The 24,013-nt window shown below is 39.9% G+C and overlaps 3 protein-coding genes and 1 long non-coding RNA gene across 4 annotated transcripts; 2 read left to right on the top strand and 2 right to left on the bottom strand.

The window, feature by feature from the left end:
• LOC109194633 (uncharacterized) lies at nucleotides 1–1,014 on the bottom strand. Its single transcript, XR_002056436.2, has 3 exons — nucleotides 915–1,014; nucleotides 781–839; nucleotides 1–466 (listed from the first exon to the last, which is right to left on the bottom strand). It is a non-coding gene; the product is annotated as an uncharacterized LOC109194633 (long non-coding RNA).
• A 4,682-nt stretch (nucleotides 1,015–5,696) lies between these two features.
• LOC112843590 (uncharacterized) lies at nucleotides 5,697–8,604 on the bottom strand. The gene is made up of 3 exons (XM_025902551.1): nucleotides 8,437–8,604; nucleotides 8,302–8,360; nucleotides 5,697–7,987 (listed from the first exon to the last, which is right to left on the bottom strand). Exon 3 carries the CDS (start codon nucleotides 7,305–7,307, stop codon nucleotides 5,697–5,699), a length of 1,611 nt encoding a protein of 536 aa, XP_025758336.1. The 5' UTR covers nucleotides 7,308–7,987; nucleotides 8,302–8,360; nucleotides 8,437–8,604.
• Nucleotides 8,605–10,544: 1,940 nt separating this feature from the next.
• On the top strand, nucleotides 10,545–14,962 carry LOC106098942 (natural killer cells antigen CD94-like). The gene is made up of 7 exons (XM_019367287.1): nucleotides 10,545–10,605; nucleotides 10,775–10,831; nucleotides 13,385–13,498; nucleotides 13,603–13,659; nucleotides 14,011–14,162; nucleotides 14,273–14,394; nucleotides 14,480–14,962. The coding sequence occupies exons 1-7, from the start codon at nucleotides 10,545–10,547 to the stop codon at nucleotides 14,637–14,639; spliced, it is 723 nt and encodes a 240-aa protein (XP_019222832.1). The 3' UTR covers nucleotides 14,640–14,962.
• Nucleotides 14,963–16,990: 2,028 nt separating this feature from the next.
• On the top strand, nucleotides 16,991–20,481 carry LOC102081644 (hepatic lectin). Its single transcript, XM_025902500.1, has 9 exons — nucleotides 16,991–17,007; nucleotides 17,122–17,194; nucleotides 17,423–17,469; nucleotides 17,587–17,709; nucleotides 18,533–18,610; nucleotides 19,120–19,179; nucleotides 19,296–19,444; nucleotides 19,581–19,705; nucleotides 19,793–20,481. The coding sequence occupies exons 3-9, from the start codon at nucleotides 17,436–17,438 to the stop codon at nucleotides 19,965–19,967; spliced, it is 744 nt and encodes a 247-aa protein (XP_025758285.1). The 5' UTR covers nucleotides 16,991–17,007; nucleotides 17,122–17,194; nucleotides 17,423–17,435; the 3' UTR covers nucleotides 19,968–20,481.
• The last annotated feature ends 3,532 nt before the right edge of the window (nucleotides 20,482–24,013 follow it).

Raw genomic sequence — 24,013 nt, 5'->3', positions numbered from 1 at the left:
TGCTTTTGCAGGTACCATGTATTTAACCGAAAATAACAAGAAAAGATAAGGAAAACTTAAATAATCATTCCTGCTGCAGCTATTCAATAAATCAAAAACCCAGTGGGGATGCAAAGACAACTAAGCAAATTCTTCAGGCTTATGGCTTATACCAAGCAATATAGATTCTCAAAAACAAAAAACAGTTCCCCATAAGTAACACATGTTAACATCCAAACCACTGATCCACACTGAAGTCCATGAGTTTCATCTGAATGTCCATGAGAGATGTCCAAGCGCTATTGTCCATAAACGGGGGGAATGGTGTGTATGATTGTGGAAATCAGTGTGTTTGGGAAATGGGGACAGAGCGTCGTCTTTGATAGCTTCCTACCAGTCCAGTGGAAGCTAAAATGCAGAATGAGTCCTGCTCCTAGCCGTTCATTGGCTCGCCATCCTTTTTCATACCCAAAAAGGGTCACCTGGCCTGCATTAAATAAACAAGGCCAATAAGAAATCACAAGAATAATACAAAAATGTCAGCCAATTAAGCTGAATACATTAAGTTATTCTTGTTCCTGTGTACACAATAATAAACAAATAACCAAACAGTATATTTAACCAACAAGGATTTAACTGAAACATTTCAAGTGCTATATACATACTACATAGCTTCACAACATTTGTTATTCAACAACTATCGGTCAAATCAAGAATCAAAATCAAATTGTTTGGACCGGCAGCAGCCAATTAGCGCCAGCTGGTAACAATACAAACAGTCAATTAAAAGTTCAAACTCACCAATTCCGTTCTGGTCAGTGCACAACAACACTATGGCTCTGGCTCACAGTAATCAGCATCTAACATGCATAAGTTAGCTGGTGTTAGAAAAAAAATGCATTAACCGGGAAAAGCAAATGTTTGCCAATACAAACCTGCAACAGCTCTGTCACCTGGCTTGCCTCCACGCATCTGACGGGAGGAAGCCGGGACAGGCTTACTATGACCTACATGCCATCTGATTGGCTGAGCAAAGTCATGTGGTTGAAGCCATGTATTTGTGATGCTTTCAATGGCAGAAAATAAGTGCAGGAAATTACTAAATGCTAGTAAAACAGATTTTACTCTGGGTTACACCCTCCCCCCTTGAATACATGCACGTCCCGTTGCATGTTAACACTACACAATATGTACAACTGAAGAGTTAGAATTGTTGGTGGTTGTGGTGGTTAAAGCGTCTGACAGACTATGTAACAGAGACTGAACAACTGATATCAATGGATTGCCTAAGTGGGCATACTGAAGCCGCCTAGGTGGTGATCTGTGACGCGTTGACCGCCTCAGAGGGGGGTCAATAACCGAATCTGAGCTATTAAGAGTTGGTAATGTCACAGGACTAGGCTTGGCCGTTAAGTTGTCAGAGACTCCAGGATCGGACAAGTCTGTAGATACAGTTTCAAGAATGGGTTCGGGTAAGATTTCAACCTCAGATGTCACAGCAGCATCAAACTCTAATGGTTCTTCCCTCTGAGATCCTAACCGAGCTTCCCCAGCTGATTCAATTTCAGGTGTAGATGTTGGAGGAAGTATTTCCTCCTCACCACTGGGAAAAGACTGTAGGGGGTTGAGAAACTTCTCCACCCTAAACTCCATTGGGAGCGGGGCAAGATGGACAAAGGTCGGTTCCAAGTCATTCTCTTCAATAAAGTACTCAGGAGATTCCTGTTGTTTCTTGGTCTGTTGACGAGTTAAAGAGGGTGTGATTGGAACAGTCTCATCTGATGTTCCTGACTCTGTTGCAGGAAGAAACCCACACGGAAGAAGGAGATCTCTGTGCAATGTGCGAATTGGGCCGTCTTTGCATTCTGGTTTTACGGTGTAGACGGGGAGATCTTTGGCACATTTCAGCACTACAAAGACATCTGGTTCCCATTTGTCAGCAAGTTTATGTTTACCTCTCAGCCTCAGGTTCCGCACCAAAACTCTGCTTCCAACTTCCAGCTTGGATGGTATAATACGTTGGTCAAATCGAGTCTTGTTCCTCTCAGCGTTCTTCGCAGCATTCTTTGAAGATAGCAGATAACTTTCTTTCAACTTAGCTTTTAAGTCTTGTACATACTGCGAATGTGACTGACGTTCTTTCTCACGTACAGGAAGATTAAAAGCGAGGTCAATAGGGAGACGAGGACAACGTCCAAACATTAGTTCGTATGGGGTGTAGCCAGTGACTTCATTTTTGGTACAGTTGTATGCATGGACGAGTGGTTTTACAAACTGTTTCCATTGGGATTTCTGTTTGGGTTCAAGAGTTCCCAACATGGCCAGTAGAGTGCGATTAAACCTCTCTACTGGGTTTCCTCTTGGATGGTACGGTGTTGTGTGACACTTTTGGACTCCCAACAGGGCACATAATTCCTTTATCAATTTCGACTCAAAGTCTGGCCCTTGATCTGTATGGAGTCTTTCTGGAATTCCATAATAAACAATGAAGTTTTCCCAAAGACATTTAGCCACAGTTTTTGCCTTTTGGTTTGGTGTTGGAATGGCAAGGGCATATTTGGTGAAATGATCTGTCAGTACCAGGATGTCTTTGGTGTTACTGGTATCGGGCTCGAGACTGAGGAAATCCATACAAATGAGTTCAAGTGGACGTGATGTCCGAATGTTAACAAGAGGAGCAGCTCTCTCTGGCAAGCTTTTCCGGCGAATGCAACGGCCACAGGTTTTTATTTTATTTTCCACATCCACTGCCATTCTTGGCCAATAGAACCGAGTCCTGGCAAGGTCAAGGGTCCGTTCCACTCCCAGGTGGCCCATATCATTGTGGAGGTTGTGGAGAACAGTTTGCCGCAGTTCTGTCGGAAGGACCAGTTGGTATGATGGTTGTTCATTTTCATATCTCTTCCTATAGAGAATACCATCAATCAGCTCCAATTTATTCAGTTCTCGAAGGAGAAGAGGAATTTCAGGAAGCTCTTTCCTGGCTGTCAGAGGGACTTTTTCTCCTGACTCCAACTGGTGAATAACCTCCCGGAGAGTTGGCTCAGTTCTCTGTTTTTCATAAAGCTCAGAATGGGATATGGTGGAAATAACAGGAAGTCCATGGGAATCTTCTGAGTAATTCTCAGGAAGCACTGCTGTGTTGATGGAAAGGGATTCGACCAAACTACTCTCAGCTTGGGTCCTGACAAGACAGCTTTGGCAAATCGCATCGACGACTTCAGCTGATATTTCACTGTCACTGCTGCTTGACAGATGTTGTTGAGTAAACTGATTAATTAGCTCCTCATCTTTTTGAGCAGGTTCACTAGAGGAAGTACCATCATGGGGCCGACGGGAGAGTGCATCTGCATCCAGATTTTGCTTGCCAGCTCGATACTGTAACTTGAACGAGAATGTAGAAAGAGCAGCCAGCCAACGATGGCTGGCAGCATCCAACTTTGCTGATGTCAAGATATAGGTAAGTGGGTTGTTATCCGTGACCACTGTAAAATTTGCTCCATACAAGTAATCATGAAATTTTTCTGTCACGCTCCACTTCAGTGCCAAGAATTCAAGCTTGTGAGCTGGGTAACGACTTTCACTGGATGACAAACCCCTACTGGCATAGGCTATCACCCTAAGTCTCCCCTCTTGCTCTTGGTAAAGGGCGGCGCCCAATCCGGTGGTGCTGGCATCTGTGTGGAGGATGTAAGGCAGTGCCGTATTAGCAAAACCTAGAACTGGTGCAGTGGTAAGTTTGTCAATGAGGGTATCAAAAGCCAACTGACATTCAAGACTCCACCTGGAACCAAAGGATTGCTTGGGATGAAACTGTGAGCTCTTAGAAGTCTCATTTTTAGAGCTTTTGTGTGTGGATAGGTACCCACGTGTGAGGCTGTTGAGTGGCTTGGCGATCATGGCATATCCCTTAATAAAACGCCTATAGTAGCCAGCGAATCCCAGAAAAGATTTCAAGGTCTTCAAGTTGGTTGGAATTGGCCAGGATTTCAAAGTGGCAATCTTTTCTGGGTCTGTCTCAACACCATTTTCTGACACAATGTGGCCCAAGTATCTGACGGATGTCTGGAAGAATTTGCATTTTTCTGGAGAAAGTTTTAACCCAAATTCTTTCAAGCGATTCAACACTCTCAGCAAACGGTCTTCGTGCTCCTCAAGGGTGTTGGAGAATATGATCAAATCATCCAAAAACACCAGGACCTCTTTCAAGTGCAAGTCTCCCATGCACTTCTCCATGAGTCTTTGGAACGTTGAAGGTGCATTAGTAACTCCTTGAGGCATTCGGTTGAACTCCCAAAACCCAATTGGCGTTACAAAAGCGGTTTTGGCTTTATCAGCTTCATCCATTTCTATCTGATAATAACCAGATTTGAGATCAAGCACAGAGAACCATTTCGATCCAGTGAGTGCTGTAAACGATTCCTCCAAGTTGGGCAATGCATACGCATCCTTAATCGTTTGCAGGTTGAGTTTGCGGTAGTCAATACATAGTCGAATGTCTCCATTTTTCTTCTTGACAACCACTATTGGTGATGAAAATGATGACTCCGACTCCCTGATAACACCGGCATCTAGAAGCTCTCGAAGATGTTTACGAACAGCTTCTATGTCCTGGGGATGAATAGGTCTTGCTTTCTGTTTAAAAGGGGTATTGTCATGGAGCTTGATGTGATGCTTCACTTCTTTAGTGCAACCAAAATCCAAGTCATGATGTGAAAAAACTTCAGACAGGGCATTTAGTTTTGTTGTGATCCGTTCTTCCCATTCTGCTGGTATTGGTGACTCACCAAAATTGAAAGTGAGGGGTGTTGACAACATCTCCCGATCTGTGGGGTTGGTCACACTGTGCTCAGAGACTATGCAGTCATAGGCTCCCAGCTCTGCAATGACACTCAAAGCTGGTATGTAGATATCTTGCTCTGTTCCGTTTGATACAACAACTGGAACCTGAGTGTGTGTACCAGCTTTAAGAGCGACTAGACAATTACTGACACACAAACCACCCGGCAGGCCTGAACCCGGGTGCTGAATGACAACACATTGACTAGCTGGGCTGAGAAGCTTGGCAGAACCCTCGACCACAACTGTGCAGCCAGCTGGAACTAGCACAGGAGATTTACTAAGGGTGGTCACAACACCAAGATGATCATTGCAGTTCTGTTGGTACGTCACTTGGAGAGTTTGCAGAACTGCTCTGTACCCGTAAGAGGTAGGCTGGAATGATGAACAGTTACTAGAAAAGAATTGTTCATAAAGAATTTCAAGCGTATTCATGCCAATAAGTACTGAGGTTGGGAAATCAGGTCTCACATCAGGAACAACAAGTGCAAGCGTTTGAACTGGAAAGTCACTTCCAAGAAAGTCTTTTGGAAATGTCATGGCAACTTCAACATACCCAAGGTATGGAACACACTGACCAGCAGCCCCCTCCACATGAAGAAGCTCATTCAATGGGTGGACTGGCTGATCAGAGAGATGCTCATTATAAAATGAAACTGGAATTGTGGTAACCTGGGAACCAGTATCCAGTAGACACGGACAGTTGCAACCTGCAATGTTGACTTCTGCTGTACATCTGGATCCAACTAATCCTGGTGGTAATCTAGTGTGGATCTTTGTCTTTGTCTGCAATTTTGCACATTTGGCATGCTTTTTGTTCTCAGCGGGACAAGGTTGGTCCAGCTCAGCTCCTGTTTGCCCCTCAACAGGAACTGGAACTAGTTTAAATCCCCAGAAGTAGAGGACTTTTGCTTCTGCCACATTTGTTTGTTGTCAAATTGTTTCCGCTTAGCACTTACCAATGCTGAATTGGGTGCATTTTCACATTGTGGCTTAATGTGACCATCTTCTCCACAGCGGAAACAAAACCCTGGTTTAGGGCTGGAGACGCTAGGTTTTGGATTCTTGCTAACCTTCTTCGGCCCATAGGGCTTTGAAGCTGGGCAGGCAGCAACCGGTGGTTTGACATTACACTGCTGTGCTGTCAAAGCTGCAAGCTGCTGTTGTATAGCTGCCATCTGTTGTGAGAGCTGTTTAGTCAGAGTGGTTAGTGCAGTACAAAGGTTAGTTTCTTCCCCAGTATTGGCAAACTGGGCATTAGTGGTGGCTTTCTGTTTTGTCGTTCCCAAATGCTGTTTCATTCTTAATGTCTTTGCTGCCTCTCTGTCCTCTTCAGTTCGCAGGAGCAATAAAAGTTCAGTAAATTTGGGGGGTTTGTGTTTCTTTTGTTTAAGTTGGAGTTCCGATATTAAATTGTTATCCCAACATCCCCTGCAGAATTGATTCAACAGTCGGTTGTCCATGTCTTTCTCTAAAACACCACCTCTTTTTGCTGCATGCTGTAATGCCACCTGCAGACGTTGCAAATAGGCCGAAGGCTTTTCTCCACTGTCCTGGAAGGTGTCCATGAACTTGGCATATAACTCTTCCCCATCTTGCACAGTGCCATAGGCTGAGTCAAGTTGTTTCATATAGACTTCTGGTGGTGTGTCAAGGCTGAGATGTTTTACTATATTACAGGCAGGAGGCAGTAGACTGTCGCGAATCAGTCTGGTGCGCTGCAGATCAGATATAGATGGATCTTTCAGGGCTAATTCAACACCTGACCGCCATGTATCATAATCTGTCTCTTGAATTGGCCTGGGCACTTTACCAGAAAACGCTCTCAGTCGATGGAATGCATGCAGCAAGCTGTCCCCGCCCCGAACAACGTGTTCCACAACATAACGTTGTACTTCAGGAGGGTTGAGATCAGCCGCTGGAATGGAGGCAGCATGCCTCTCTCCGCCTTGTGCTTCAGCACCACTGGTAGCAGAAGGGGACTTAGATGGAAGAGAGGCTGGTAATGAAGGAGGAAAGACTGAATCGGGAGGTTTTGAATCTTCTGGTTTCGCAACCACTGGAGTCTCTGGGTTGAGCTCTGCAAGGGACCGGCGTATCTGGGTCATCCCCTCACTGAGGACTTCTGCATAATCCCTCCCAGATAATTTGGCTATTCTTTTTAAGTCTGCCAAGTAAGTATTTGTCTTGGAACCACTAACCTTTGATGCATAAATTTCAGATAGACTTTCAATGTGGAATTTGTCACCTGAATCGGAAATAAATGTGTGTGGTAACAACTGAGACAAACGTGTTAAAGATAAACCTGAAGCATACTCAGCGACAAGCATGTTATTAAATTCAGATTCTGGTGAATCTATAGTAACCTTGCGGCCTATGTCACCATACTGTTCAAGGAAATGTATAACTTCATCAACCGAGTGCTCAGTTACTCCGTCAATTAAAACCGCGTTTGGGATCTTAATGGCAAGCGTCTCAAAAACTTCCATTATGGGGAAAATGAATTGGTGAGTTTGAATATATATTAATTACTAACCAAATCAGCTCCTGGCTGGCTCGCCAAGAAATGTAACACTGATGAAGCGCTAATGAATTAATACAGACTAGGTATTAAGTGAAATGTTATGGTTATTATTAATCAGAAGATTTAGGAATGCTACTGGAGCTGATGGGCAGTAATTAATAAATACACACAACGCAAAATGCTTTTGCAGGTACCATGTATTTAACCGAAAATAACAAGAAAAGATAAGGAAAACTTAAATAATCATTCCTGCTGCAGCTATTCAATAAATCAAAAACCCAGTGGGGATGCAAAGACAACTAAGCAAATTCTTCAGGCTTATGGCTTATACCAAGCAATATAGATTCTCAAAAACAAAAAACAGTTCCCCATAAGTAACACATGTTAACATCCAAACCACTGATCCACACTGAAGTCCATGAGTTTCATCTGAATGTCCATGAGAGATGTCCAAGCGCTATTGTCCATAAACGGGGGGAATGGTGTGTATGATTGTGGAAATCAGTGTGTTTGGGAAATGGGGACAGAGCGTCGTCTTTGATAGCTTCCTACCAGTCCAGTGGAAGCTAAAATGCAGAATGAGTCCTGCTCCTAGCCGTTCATTGGCTCGCCATCCTTTTTCATACCCAAAAAGGGTCACCTGGCCTGCATTAAATAAACAAGGCCAATAAGAAATCACAAGAATAATACAAAAATGTCAGCCAATTAAGCTGAATACATTAAGTTATTCTTGTTCCTGTGTACACAATAATAAACAAATAACCAAACAGTATATTTAACCAACAAGGATTTAACTGAAACATTTCAAGTGCTATATACATACTACATAGCTTCACAACATTTGTTATTCAACAACTATCGGTCAAATCAAGAATCAAAATCAAATTGTTTGGACCGGCAGCAGCCAATTAGCGCCAGCTGGTAACAATACAAACAGTCAATTAAAAGTTCAAACTCACCAATTCCGTTCTGGTCAGTGCACAACAACACTATGGCTCTGGCTCACAGTAATCAGCATCTAACATGCATAAGTTAGCTGGTGTTAGAAAAAAAAATGCATTAACCGGGAAAAGCAAATGTTTGCCAATACAAACCTGCAACAGCTCTGTCACCTGGCTTGCCTCCACGCATCTGACGGGAGGAAGCCGGGACAGGCTTACTATGACCTACATGCCATCCGATTGGCTGAGCAAAGTCATGTGGTTGAAGCCATGTATTTGTGATGCTTTCAATGGCAGAAAATAAGTGCAGGAAATTACTAAATGCTAGTAAAACAGATTTTACTCTGGGTTACATTAAGGGGATTTTTTTTCTTTTTTTACACACTGCTTTCATACTTTAGGTTGTTTGCATTTAAATAATTTTACAACCTGGTAAGGACCAGATTTTTTTTATTATTATTATGTCCTGGTTTTTAAAGAGATAGGATGGGAAGACGGTGTGCTTTCTTTCTTACATGTTTCTGTAGTTCTGATTAAAGATGTGACGATTGTGAGCCTTTAGATGCTCACTGTTCAAGAAACTAGTTTGAGATAATTTGAGCGGCTGTGCATCAAAAGATGGTTACTTACTCAAGTAAGTTGTGCTGTTTAAATGATGCTCAGTTTGTACTCAAGTACCCCCCACACACAACTACAACACTTTTAGCCTTGATAAAAGTGTCATAGTTCTGTTACAGTCAGCGGGAGATGACTGTGCGAGGATGTGAAAAAGTGGACCCAATTGCAGTCACGAAGGGAGGCGAAACAGGGGTTAAACAAAAGTGAGCTGTTTATTTTGGCTGGTAAACATGAACACAAAACTCAAACGAAGGCAAACAGGGGCGAGAGCTAACTGAAAACCTAAACTGGGAAAACTAAATAACTATGACAACTGAGACGAGACTGAGGAACTTTGACTCAACTATGACAACTATGATAACTATGACACGAGGCACGTGAACATGATTTTGAGCAGGAGAATGAGAGAAGCTATTGAACAAGAAACAGCTATGTTCCCTCCTGTTTACCATGCCACCTTTGTTGTCTTGTGTGTATTTAAGTCTTCTGTCTTCCTCTGCTTGCAGTCCTCTCATGTGATGTTTAATTGAGTTATCCATTAGTTTCTTTGTTTCCTAGTCTCTCAGTTCAAGTTTCCGCCTCGTGTGAGTTTTTGGTTTTTTTTAGCTTTCAAGCTACACCAATAAAGTGCCTTCCTCAGTCTATTCCCCATTGACTCAAAGCCCTGCATTTGGGTCCTGCTTTGCCTGCCACATAGCCATACCTGACAAAAAACAGAGGACTGAGCTATGCTTTCACGTGGTTACCTGTTGTAGCCCATCTGGTTTACGCTTTGACATTCACAGATGCTCTTCTGCATACCTTTGTTGCAAAGACTGGTTATTTCAGTTACTTACATTCTAGCCATTAACGTCTTGCCTGTAGCTTTAAAAAAGGTATTTTTACCAAGAGAGCTCACTTATTGGAATCATTCTCTGTAAACCTTTGAAAAGACCAGTCTGTATCGCACCAACAACCATGCCAGGTTCAAAGTCACTTTAATCACCTTTCTTTTACATTCACAGTCTTTGTTTGAACTTTAGCAGGTCTTCTTGACCATGTCTTCAAGGCTAAATGTATTGAGTTGCTGCCATTTGCTTCATTGATTAGATATCTGGATTAACGAGCAGTTCAACTGGTGTACCTATTGAAGTGGTCAATAAGTAGGGTTGCAAAATTTTTAACGGATAAATAAAGGGCTCTCTGGCGTGTCAGAAGCGCAATGCACAACCAGCTGGGCATAGTGTAAATATGCACTGTATGTGACATTGCAGGTAAAGGTTAATATACATGACATTTAAGGTAGAATAAAGGACGAACCAGTTTTGCTCAGTACATGGGATGTCCCGGCTAAAACGGGACAGCTGGCAGCCCAACCGGTAAGTGTATTTAATCCATTAAAAAAAATTAGTATTTACAGTTTAAAAGGGTGATGTGAATGTAATTAACTTCTTTGCCACAAATAATCATTGCTCGGTTTTTCTTACATCTATGTTATAGTGCAAGTAGAAAAGAGAAAACAAGAGGGCCAGCAGCTCTAGAGGCCACCACAGCCATGACACAGTGGCCTATAAAGTCCTCCCCATTCTTCTGTTTAACAAAAGTTTGTTTTCATGTTTTCTGCATCTTGTGAAACATCTCTTTCAGACTCACTGACAGTAACCATGCCTGAAGCTGAAGTACTGTACTCTGCTGTAAAGTTTAAAGTGAGGAGTGACTCCATCGGTCAGTCTATTTATCTATGAGTGGTATAAATGATTTTGAAGAAAAATCTCAACAGTGATTTCTGTTTAATGATGTTTGAGTGTGATTTGAATGGCTTATTAGCAGTGAGGAGACATTTACATGACACTGAGCAGGACTCTGGTTTAGTGTTTTGTCTTACATGTTTCAGCTGACACTTACTCAGAAGTCAAGATTTCAAAGACTCAGCCATCCACAACAGAGCCTGGTAGGTAAAAGGAAAAACAGGCAAAAACTCCACCAGTCAGTGTCAGTCATGAGGCAAATCACACGATTGCTCTAGATTTGGAAACTATTTGAAGTACTTTTTATACACATCCTTTTTTTCCACACTTTTCTGTGGTGTTGGGGGAAAAAACAATGTATCAAGAAGCATTTTGTAGGCAGTGGCATTTTTTACTGAAAATTATGTTAACTTTTTTTAAAAGATGTACCTCTGAAGGGTTGTCACTTCATGTTAATTCAGGAGTCACAGAAGTATGTGTCCGCTTCACACTAGGGAAGTGTGGGAAGTGTTGGCGATGAAAGGAAGTACAGTCTTATGCTGAAATCATATTTGTGAGCAGTTCTTAAGTCACCTTTACAGTAAGAGTTCTTTTGCAGCTGCATGACACATCATTCATACAGGCTGCCTGTCAAGGTGTGTGCTGGCAGACTGTGTGGAGGAGGAGGACCCGAATGCAGACACTTGGCAACAAAAGTATAATTTAACAAAAGGCGAGCCGTTTATTGAATGCTGCAGATTATAAAAAAACAAAGGCATAAAAGAAACTTAAGCGGAAACTAACTAGAACTAAACTGGGAAAACTAAATACTTCAAACTAAACACATTAAACATGGAACACAAGACTGTCAAAATAAAACAGGAAGCAGAGAGGCACCCACCTAAGACACACTGGCTTGACATAACATCAGGGAAATAGAAACAGGAGATGGGACATAACTAACACGGACATAACTAAGAAGAAAAATACAGAGAACATGATGGGCTGGTGAGAACACGTGACAGATTGGGAAGACATGGAAAGGAACAGTGCAAAACCAGTGGAGTGGGATAAGATAATAAGAATAAGATACCATATGCAATATAATAAAATACTATATGCAATAGAATAAAAAACTATGTACAACAGAATAAAATACTACGTTGACAGAAAAAAAAAATAACATTGAGTGTTATTGCACATGTGTGGATGTGTGTGTTTGCTCAGCTGTGAAGTCTTTGTTGTGGAATCTGACAGCAGTAGGAAGAAGACCTGGGGAATCTCTGATGGGTGCTGCAGCCTGCCACTGAAGGAGCTGTTCAGTTACTTAGTTATGAAAACATGATAAACAACCTGAATACATAATAATAATAAATAACAATAAACCTTTCAGCCCAGATCTACTTTTTATGCATAAGCAATCATTTAAAATTGAATAAAATGAAAAGTCTTTTATTAGTTTTAATCTTTTAACTTTATATACATTACATCAAGCAAACATTAAATTATGTACAACAGTCTTTGACTTGAAGAAATTTGTTTAACATTTAAACCAAATTTCTGCATATTCCAGCATATAAAATTGTGGTGTGAATGAGACACGGTGGGTCCAGGGATCATACGTTTGAGCCATTTTATTCAATATTTGTCATACCACAACACCCCCAACCCCTGAGTCCCCGTGTTTTTAACTAGGCGGGCGTAATTAAGGATGCCGTGCAGGTGCGTCCGCCCTCCCTGCACGGCACCGCAGACCACACCCCACCACAAAAATAAAATAATTTTTTGTGTTTACGCTAGCACTTTCAAATAGATGCAAGTAAAACACAGCAAAAAATAAATAAAATCAAAGATTCAGCATGCTTACGGTAAAGTAACACCAATTTAATTACTTTTTTGCAATAGTAATCCCTTACTTTACTTGAAAATTTAAATGGATTACAGTAATGCATTACTTTTAGCATTTTACTGCCCATCTCTGCTAACCTCAGCCTCCCTGAGAGTGCTGTTAAGGTTCTGCCAGAGGTGCTAGATGCTCCCAGCACACTGTATGTTTGAGCTTAGCAGCTCCTTCAGTGGCAGGCTGCGGCACCCACGGAGTATTTTTACTCAGTTGTATATAGCATTTGTACTCTATTTTTATCCTATTGTATATTTTATATAGTATTTAATTTTATTCTATTCTATTCTATACAGTTGTGTACAGTATATTATTCTTATTGTATTCTAATTTTTGCTATATAACTTTGCACTGTCCACTTTCTGCTGTGACAAAACAAATTTCCCACGTGTGGGACTAATAAAGGTTATCTTATCTTATCTTCTCTGCCCTGAACAATAGACCTTTCGCATGCTAGGCAAATATGTAAACCACTAAACCATGAAGCTCCATATGATCTATGAATGACCATAGATCTGATAGATCAGATCAGCAATGTGGAACCCAGATGAGACACCATCCAGCAACACATCCAGGGATTCCAAGTAAATCAGTAGCTCAACAGTTCTAAAAACGGTGTACAGGAATGGTCCAAGACTGCTGTCTTGAGGCACTTGGACCATTGCTGTAAACCCTTATATCTAAGTAACTTCCATAACTGATAAACTGATTTTTTATCTTGATTTCATCAGATTTGTTTTTAGGTGAACATGTTTAGTATAAACACAGCAATTTAATTAGAACAAACACAACTAAAATCTGTAAACAGGATGTTGCATTCAAAAACTCCCCACATTTTTACAGATATCTTTCATCTCTGCTTCTTTCACCTCTTTAGAGAATTCTCAACAAGCAGCGTCTTCTAAAGGGTCAAAGATCACCACAGAGAGAGTAGCCCTGCTGGTTCTCAGTGTTCTCCTGGTAGCTGCTGTTATTGGTCTTGGTGTTACCAGTGAGTATGTGTTTGTATTTTTCAAAATAAATAAGTAGGTGATAAAAATGAAATAAAGAAATAGTTTTCATTGTTTTCTACTTTTTCTTTTTTTTTAACATCAGTTCAGATTATCAAAAACCTGGAAGTCAAATGTGAAGCTGAAAACAAAAGGTTCAGAGGTGAGTATCTAAGGCCAGTACACTTTTTAAAACTTCAAATATTTATGACCTTTATAATTCAAACTGAGCACACAAAACCGATGCTACGGTAATATCCAACCCTTGACAAATGATTTTATGAAACATTTTTTAAATGTGTTCTGGGATCCTCTTGAAGTAAAACTAAGAAAGGTGTAATTGTATTTGACACTTTTAAACCCTATGATGATGATGATGATTAAAGAAATGCTGAAACGTTAAGTTGGAGTGTAACTGCTGGACAGAGGGAGCCCCCTGCTGCCTTCAAAGCACACACATATTTACAGTGATTTCTTCCACCTGACTGAAGTCTTTGTTGTAATCTCCTCAAAGATAAACAGTCCTATAAATGTGAAGATGGCTGGAAGAAACATGGAGGAAAGTGCTATTATTTCTCCATCGGTAAAAGCTTCTGGAACGAGAGCAGAGATGAATGTAGAGCTAAAAAAGGAGACCTGGTTAAGATAGAGAGCAGGGAGGAGCAGGTATAAAACACCACTGCATGTTCATGTTCTTACATATTTGATAACATTTTTCTGTTTCATTATCACATAACTGAAACAACTCAGAATAACTTTAATACAAATTCCTTCAGAAATTCCTGGAAAATAAGCTGAAAGAAATCAAGAACTCTGATGACAAGTTCTGGATCGGACTGATATACTCAGCTAAAAACAACACATGGGTTTGGACGGACGGATCACCGCTGAACAAAAGGTTTAATTCTTGTAAAAATATTTGTATTTATTTCCAGAATCAAAGTCATCATTTTTTACTGAACAACTTCTGTTTTATTTCTTAGTTTGACTTTTGGGAGCAACAAAGAGCAAGACAATAAGAATGGGACAAAAAGGGAGAATCCCGATGAGCCAAGCTGTTTAAGGGTTGGGGGGAAAGGTGGAGCTATTGATCTGAAGCTTACATCCTGCAAAAAGCCTCAAAGAAGTATTTGTGAGAAATAACTGAACACTGTAAATATGCAGTTGTCTAAAATTCAGTCAGCCTATAAAAGAGTCTCGGTAAAGATACAGACGTTGGAGTTGCGATATGTTTATAAAGCTAATGTCTAAACTGTATATCCCTTCTAGATTTGCTTTTAGTAAAAAATAAAATATACTTGAATAAATCTGAATAACATGTTTTGGTGATTTGTTTTTATTAACAGTATTGTTGTGGTGTACGGCGGTGTTGCTGCTGTGAAAATGTACAGTTTGCCTCATTTTTTCTTTGAAAAATTTAACAAAAATACAAAAACTCAAAAACGGAAGAGTCTGGTTACCATTGATCCAAGCTTTATGTTTTTATAAATATAGTGTAACTAACTAACATCATATATTAGATGTGCTGTGTTTTTGAGTAATAAACACTTTCAGTCTGTTGACTTCTTGTTGATGTTACTTTCACACATTTTTCCACACAAGAACAGTGCAGACGAAGATTATGTACTATGTGGTTTCAGGGGACAGTCTCATACTTTTCTCAGTAAAAGATTCCTGCTCTAGATTATAAATTTAAGCTAAATATACCAGATGTCTAAAAGATATCAGCTTATTGACCAACAAATTATCTGTAACCTAAAAATGACAGAATACAAATGTTTCATTGATCTGAATTTAAGTAAAATTAAACTATTTAAGCACGAGGAACTCTGTCCTTTAAATTCATCAACACGAAGGTGACGAAAAACAGAGCTTCAGTGAGACGTGAGTGTTCATCATCAAACAACCACCAGTGTGAACAAAACTTCCCAGAATAGAAGAAAAACATGTATCCTGGAGTAAAATATTTTTACCTGCATGAAACTTAGTTGGCAGGGTGGTGCAGTGTTTAGCGCTGTTGCCTCACATCAAGAGCGTTCTGGGTTCAAACTTTCCTGTGGCTCTCACTGTGAATTTTGCATTTTCTCTGCCTCCACAATCCTAAGACATGTACACAGGTTAACCATTGATTCATGAATTTGATTTCTTTATATTTTTTTTTTTGACAGTGAGACTAGCAAGTTTTATTTATACGCCAGCAAATTGGAGGGCCTTTTAGTGTTTTAAGAATACATTCTGAAATTTAAAGAAAGATTAGAACAGTCACATGTTAATAATGAGGCAAAAAGCAGCACTGACTTTTTCTCATGTCTTTATCTGAGTCACATGATCACAGCGGTCCTAGCCTGTTTGGTGCCCTGAACACTCCCTCCCTTTGACCTTTTCATGTCTATCTTCCATTGGTGCTAATTTTGCACTCCAGTGTCAACACCCATCCCCTAATCCGAGAATCACCACAACATAACCTAACAGACCTACACCTTAGTGCACCGATTCATTTTGTATGAGTTTATTTTTTTCTGGGATTTCACACAACCCAGGGAAAATCATTCATACATAATCTTCTTCATGCATTCTCAATCATCCAGGAAAGTAAATCTCCAAAAGTTGATTCTGTTCATCTGGACGTAGCGTTTTGTGGGAGAAACGTTTCGTCAATCATCCAAGTGACTTCTTCAGCCTCAGCTGACTGCAGGTTTCCCCAAAACTTATAAACAGTACATTTGCATAATGACTGAAACCAGCCCACTGAGGGAACAATGGGCTGGGAGGTCAGTTCCTTAATCTTAATTATGCAAATTCTCATGACCATTGATCAACAACCACTGATCAATGGCCATGAGTCCCATTCACAGAGAGTTCGGGAATGGCTGCAATCACAGCGTTGTAAGATGGCGAATGATGCACCATTCGGCCTCCTCCTCGATTCAGAGATGGTCTTTCCCTTTTCATGTAAATGGCCTCCATGACTCCGCGCTCAAACCAGCGTTCCTCCCTGTCCAAGACGTGTACATCCTCATCCTTGAAAGAGTGTCCACTGTCCTGTAGGTGTAAATAGACTGCAGAGACACACATCTTGGACAGGGAGGAATGCTGTCTGGTCATTTTCCTCTCACCAACCAAGACAGATGGCAAAATAAATGAAATTAATTTAAAAAATACTGAAAATTAATCATTATTTCATCAGGGAAAATGAAGGAACTCAAACATAGACATCAAATAATAAAAGAGTTAAAATAATAAACAGCATTAAAAACAATGTGTTTTTTAATCACAAACAAATGCACATGAATAAAATATTCAGTGATGGCAAACATGGGTGCAGCATTTCCACACACAAGAAAACTTTGCCTCAGTCAAAATGAAAACAGTTACTCATACAGTACGAACTGTAGTTGAAGTCTCCTCCTTCTTCTTTAATTCACAGGAAGCTGTTTTTGATAACATGAAGTTGGGTTTTTTTAGCATTTCCTTTTTAAAAGGCTAAGGCGAGGACAAGGAAACATTTATGGTGAGTCTCATTGCTAATCTGTCATTTAAATGTAACTAAATCTAAAAAAAAAATCACAAAAATGAGAAAAGCACAAATAGTTTTAGTTTTTGTTATTTAGATTTTGTGATTTAGAGACATCTGGACTAATTCTGAAGTCAGAACCTTGGAGACTGCAAGATGAGCAGTCCACAGAGCTGCACAGAGGGTAAGAATATTATGTTAATTCAACAGAAAGGAGAAGAGTAGAACCAGCAGTTTGAAGTTAACTGGAATAAACCCACACTGATATATAAACTAACTTAATATATAAAACTAGACTTCAAGTCAGAATTAAAATGAGGGTCTGACCATGAAAATGTGTCACATTTCAACATGTTGTTATATGGGTGTGTGATGTTTCCTGTGTCTTGTCTAATGTAACTGTGGTTCTCAGAGTTGGCAGCTTGATGAACCAGACAAACCAGCCTTTACCAGACAAAGGTTGAACATTCGTAAACAGTTAAATGTTCCTGTATTTGCCCTTAACTACACTACGTAGACTTTGTTAGAGCCATTTATTATGTGTCCACTTTCTCTCTTCTTTATGTGATTCAACAGATGAAGCTCCTGACGCTCAACATGCAAAATCAACCAGAGGGTCAAAGGTCACCTCAGAGAGAATGGCCCTGTTCGCTTTCTGTGTTCTCCTGGCAGCAGCTGTCATTGTTATTTACCGTCTCTGTAAGTTTTTTTGTGTGTGCAGTAGGGGTGGAATGTTTCACAAAATCTGTGGCTCGATTCATGTCACGAGCTTTGGTTCGATTTGGGAAACCTGTTGGTATCAGGTAATATATATCAGGTCATGTATACAGGTCATCTGCTAATCGTAAGGTTGGTGGTTTGATCCCTCCAGTCTGCTTGCCAAAAAAAAATGTGCTTGCATGAATGGATGAATGAGGGAAGTTGTGTAAAGTGCTTTGAGTGCTCAGAGTAGAAAAGTGCTATATAAGAAGCCATTTATATACCATTTACAGTGTTTAAAATGCATGTTTTTCTCAAGGACATGCCATGTAGTTATGCAAAACTGAAAGAATGAAACAGTCTGGCATGGGGCACGTCATTGTGAAATTCTTATGTTAAAGTTAGGTTAGGGTACAGTAAAACTGGAGACATTGATCATCCTCTATTGCTGGAGCTGCTTTGTCTTTACCGTTTTTCATTTTTTCCATGACTTGGTTGCTGCAGTAGGCACTCGACCTTTCTGCCCTTCATTTGGGTTACTGGTGAAAGGCTTTTTTGCGTATGTCCTGAACCGAACAACACACACATCTGAAACCAAGACAAATAAACCAAAAGGGACAGACTTTTTTTTCATGAACTGTTTTAGCTATTGTGTGCACAGGTGTATATATAAGTTTTATATGTTTTCCCTTCATTTTTTTTTACTTCAAAGGCATTGTTTTAAAATCTTGTCGTGAAAAGATCTGTAAGGAAAAATCTTTGTCCCATTTTAGTGAAACCAAAAAGTGTTACTCTAACTACTTTTCTCTTGTTATGAAATCAGCTGTTGAAAACTGGCTTAGCAGAAAAAATCTCCAAACACTGAATGAAGAGAATGCAGCTTTGAGGAAAACTCTCACAGGTGAGAGAAACTCTAAAAGATTCAGTCTCATTCAGCTGCCCTGAAAATAGTATTCAACCTAACTATTGTTTGAGGAACTAGCATTAGTGCTACTTCTTATTTGGCATTGTTAGGGCAGTGTGAGACTAAAGTAAGAGAAGCATTTAAGTGCATATCATCATGTCTTTAAGCTGTATATTTTGCTGCCATTGGTTGTTGCTTTAGTTGCTCATTTCAAAGTTGAGATATATTTAACTTCTAGCCCCATACCAAACATGTGATTTCTCATTTCTGCATAGCTGCTAGTCTCTTCCTGTGTGAATTCCTCTTTATACTGATGACAGTAGCAGACTGACAGGAGCCTCTTAAACTGAGTTTTACATTAATGTACACAAACAAACAAAATGGGAAACAAATCTTTCCTAGTACCACAACTTAATAGAATATATTCTGGGACCATTCAAACTGCTTTGAGATTGCATTTTCTTAAATCAAAGACACATCAGATGTTTTATATTTTGTTTTTATAGAAGTAAAATCATGCAGCAATAAGCACCTCACGTGCCCTGAAATTCCTAAAGTAAATATAAGTAAGTTATGGATTTTGTGTTTCTCAAATTGATATCCACTAATGACTGCAAAGTTGGAATTGTACAATTTTTTCCACTTGACTAAACACTTGACTCTTTTCTGTAATTATTCAAAGACGGGCCATGTGGATGTGATGAAGGCTGGGAGCAACATGGAGGAAAGTGTTATTACTTCTCCACCAATAAATCATCCTGGACAGAGAGCAGAGATGACTGCAGGGCTAAAGGAGGAGACCTGGTTAAGATAGACAACTGGTGTGAGCAGGTATAAATCACATACTCTTCATTTCATTCATTATTCATTTGTTTCACGTCTTTACATTTTAAAATGTGCTTTAGGAGAACTTTCTCTCAACACAGATCAGCGTTGTATCAATAACACTCAAACATCTCCATTTCAGATTTTTCTAAAAACCAGACTGAATAGAAAAATGGACGACTTTGATGACATGTTCTGGATTGGCCTGACAGATGCAGTGGAAGAGGGCAGATGGTTGTGGTTGGATGGCTCACCACTAAACACAAGGTTTGATTGTCATAAACATTTTTTTCCTTTTACAATATGCAGTTTGGAAGTTAACGTGATCATTTCTTTTCGGCCTTCATCCAATAGTTTGTCTTTTTGGGCTGACCATGAGCCGGACAACTGGACTAATGAAAATCCTGATGGAGAGCATTGTGTAAGGATGGGGGAGGAAGAAGGAGAAGAACCCCTGAAGACTTGGTATGATATGTTTTGTAAAGCTCCTAATAAGAGCATTTGTGAAAAATGGGCAAAAACAGATTGACTGACTGTTTTATTTCAAACATGTAAATATAACTGAACTAACAAGACAATGCATTGTAAACAGAAGAAAAACCCAAAGTAAAGATATTGAGTGGTCATGAATATCTGTGTGTACCACTCAATTTAGATGCTCAAAAACTAGTAGGATGAAATTTACACTATTTGATCCTAGTCTACTCACATGTAAAATACACACATAAAACAATATAAGTTTACAAACTAAAACAGCAAACTACATTTTTACTTAGGGCTATACACCCTGTTATTAATACACTTGTAAATCTCTGTGCCTTGTAAAAAAAAATAAAAAAATAAAATTCTTTATTCTATATTTAAAAACTGAGTTCTGGTTGGACATGTTTAATATGAAAGTGTATTTCTGTAACACATATCCTAATGAATACTTTCAGCTTGGGTTACTCTCACCCTAATCAACAAAAAATGAAGACAGGGCTTCATTAGAATACAGTGAGACTTCTCAATCACTATATTCATGGAATTTATTGGGTTTTTTTTAAAAAGGTATGAAGTTATGCATTGATGTACTTTTTAAAAAAAATTCCTCTATAGAGTTCTTCCACAAACTAACTCCTGTGACTGTAATGCTGATATTTTATATTAGTCCTTATTACTGGCTTGCTGAACAGCCAGTAATAAGGACAATTAAGATGATTTGGTTTTAAATGGCACAAGTTCTGAAAGTTGTGAGGCAAAGATGTTTTTGCGGCATTAAACATTATTTAAGCAGTTCTGAGGTCAACCAAATCTTTAAACTTAAGAACACCGAATTTAATTTTCAAAAAAGGATTTGATGGTTCTTTTGAAGTGGCTTTATTTACTTTACTTTATTTACAATCCTTATTGCTCTTTTTTTGCAGAATATATAATGGATAGGTGTTTGTTTTGTTCCAATACTTTGTAGAACCACCTTTTGCTGCAGTTACAGCTGCCAGTCTTTTAGGGTATGTCTCTACCAGCTTTGCACATCTACAGACTGAAATTCTTGCCCATTCTTCTTTGCAAAACAGCTCCAGCTCAGTCAGATTAGATGGACAGCGTTTGTGAACAGCAGATTTCAGATCTTGCCACAGATTCTCGATTGGATTTAGATCTGGACTTTGACTGGGCCATTCTAACACATGGATATGTTTTGTTTTAAACTATTCCATTGTTGCCCTGGCTTTATGTTTAGGGTGGTTGTCCTGCTGGAAGGTGAACCTCCGCCCCAGTCTCAAGTCTTTTGCAGACTCCAAGAGGTTTTCTTCCAAGATTGCCCTGTATTTGGCTCCATCCATCTTCCCATCAACTCTGACCAGCTTCCCTGTCCCTGCTGAAGAGAAGCACCCCCAGAGCATGATGCTGCCACCACCATATTTGACAGTGGGGATGGTGTGTTCAGAGTGATGTGCAGTGTTAGTTTTCTGCCACACATAGCGTTTTGCATTTTGGCCAAAAAGTTCCATTTTGGTCTCATCTGACCAGAGCACCTTCTTCCACATGTTTGCTGTGTCCCCCACATGGCTTGTGGCAAACTGCAAACGGGACTTCTTATGGTTTCCAGTTAACAATGGCTTTCTTCTTGTGCTCTTCCAAAAAGGCCAACTTTGTGCAGTGCACGACTAATAGTTGTCCTATGGACAGATTCCCCCACCTGAGCTGTAGATCTCTGCAGCTCGTCCAGAGTCACCATGGGCCTCTTGGCTGCATTTCTGATCAGCGCTCTCCTTGTTCGGCCTGTGAGTTTAGGTGGACGGCCTTGTCTTGGTAGGTTTACAGTTGTGCCATACTCCTTCCATTTCTGAATGATGGCTTGAACAGTGCTCCGTGGGATGTTCAAGGCTTGGGAAATCTTTTTGTAGCCTAAGGCTGCTTTAAATTTCTCAATAACTTTATCCCTGACCTGTCTGGTGTGTTCTTTGGACTTCATGGTGTTGTTGCTCCCAATATTCTCTTAGACAACTTCCGAGGCCGTCACAGAGCAGCTGTATTTGTACTGACATTAGATTACACACAGGTGCACTCTATTTAGTCATTAGCACTCATCAGACAATGTCTATGGGCAACTGACTGCACTCAGACCAAAGGGGGCCGAATAATTACGCACACCCCACTTTTCAGTTATTTATATGTAAAAAATGTTTGGAATCATGTATGATTTTCATTCCACTTCTCACGTGTACACCACTTTGTATTGGTCTTTCATGTGGAATTCCAATAAAATTGATTCATGTTTGTTGCTGTAATGTAACAAAATGTGTGAAAGTTCAACGGGGCCGAATACTTTTGCAAGCCACTGTATATTCCACATAAAGACCTTGAAAAGCTTATCCATGCCTTCATTACTTTGAGACTAGACTATTGCATTTCTCTGTACATGGGCCTGCAATTCTCTCTCCTCCAGCGTTTGCAATTAGTTCAAAATGCCGCCACACACCTCATAACTGACTCCAGAAGGCATGACCACATCACCCCTGTTCTAGCCAGTCTACACTGGCTTCCTGTTAAATACTATCGTTTTTAAAATCCTTTTGTATACTTTTAACATTTTAAATAAGAGAGCGCTCAGATCCTCTACCAACTGCTTTTAGTGCAACAAAGGCCCCGACGAAAGACTAGAGGGGACCGAGCATTTGAAGCAAATTAGTTCGGACTTCCACCCGGTCTGCATTTGTGCTATGTAACTGTAACTGTTACTGTAACTGTAATTGTTTGTAACTGTTGTAGTTGCCTTTTGTAGTAATCTGCTTTGCTACCTTGTATGAAACACTTGGATGGACACTTTCCTTTTTAAATGTGCTATAGAAATAAATATTGATTGATTGATTGAATGGTTGATTGGTTTAACTGGTTTTTATTTAGGAATAGGCAGAGCGTCCTCTCTTCCAGGTCACATTTCTTGTTATGCCCAGGTTACCCCTAGGCCGAGGATGTTACACTGGCCTGCCAGATAATTTCATATGTCGGTTATTATTGGCCCGTGGGTATGTGGGAGCCGAATCTTCACCCTGCTGAGAATTTATGCAGACAGGGATGGGACTTAATGGGAACAGCAAATCACATACAAAGGCAGACGGGTATCATACCATTATATGAAAGAAGGACGTTCTGTAATCAGCAAGTGTAGTGGTACAGACAGGTACACAGAGACAGGGGGCCCGGTTTAAATGCAAGCATGTTGGGAAAGAGTGAACAAACGAGCGAAAATGTAAAATCACTATCATATGTCTGCATTGTAATGATATTGGGTGTCTGAGTGTCTAAATGAGTCTCACAGGCCAGAATATGCGCTTATTACATGCAAAACGTGAAGAAGGTGAAGAAATGACAAAAAAAAGAATCTTCAGGATATCACAAGCTGGTGGCGTCCTTGTGGTGATACCAAAACCGGATACATGGTAGGGTTCCATCGGGAAGGTCATCTACATAACAAAAAGTCAAAAGTACCTTTATATAGCTTTTGATTACTTTTAGACTTCTAAACTCAACTTTTACAAGACTAAGCATGAAGAAATTCACAAAGCCCAGTCTTGTTGAATTTGTCTCTAAATGTTCTTACCGGTTGGTGGCCATCTTGAAGATGGTTGCCATTTTGAAATTTAGCCTGACTAATGGATTTCGTGAAAAGAGTATGACGAATGGTCGTAAAAATTGATTTGGTACTTGTATCCACACGATTTTACCGCTAACATTTTCTGCTGCACTATCACTGCACAACACATATGTCATGATCCCGGGGTGGTAACATGTCTTTTTCGGCACTTTGAATTCTTTTCTTTAAAAAAAACCTGTTTTTACTGTTCACATATACAGCCACCTATAACTGCCACTGGTATGCACTTTCCACAGAACATACGTCACTTTAATGCAATTGCAGAGTGTCATCAACAGATGGTGCTTTGGTCACAAAAACTTTGACTTGTATAGTTTCACATTCTTTTAACACATTTCATTATTAAATATTTTCACCTGCTAAAATATAAAAACTTAATTTTGAAAATGTAAAATAAATGGATGAAACTTTACAGTCAGTTTGACCATTTAGACATT

This window comes from Oreochromis niloticus, linkage group LG22 (assembly GCF_001858045.2).
Source record: "Oreochromis niloticus isolate F11D_XX linkage group LG22, O_niloticus_UMD_NMBU, whole genome shotgun sequence".
Taxonomy (NCBI): Eukaryota; Metazoa; Chordata; class Actinopteri; order Cichliformes; family Cichlidae; genus Oreochromis; species Oreochromis niloticus.
The sequence above is the reverse complement of the archived record's forward strand: the minus strand, read 5'-3'. Positions and strand labels throughout refer to the sequence as shown.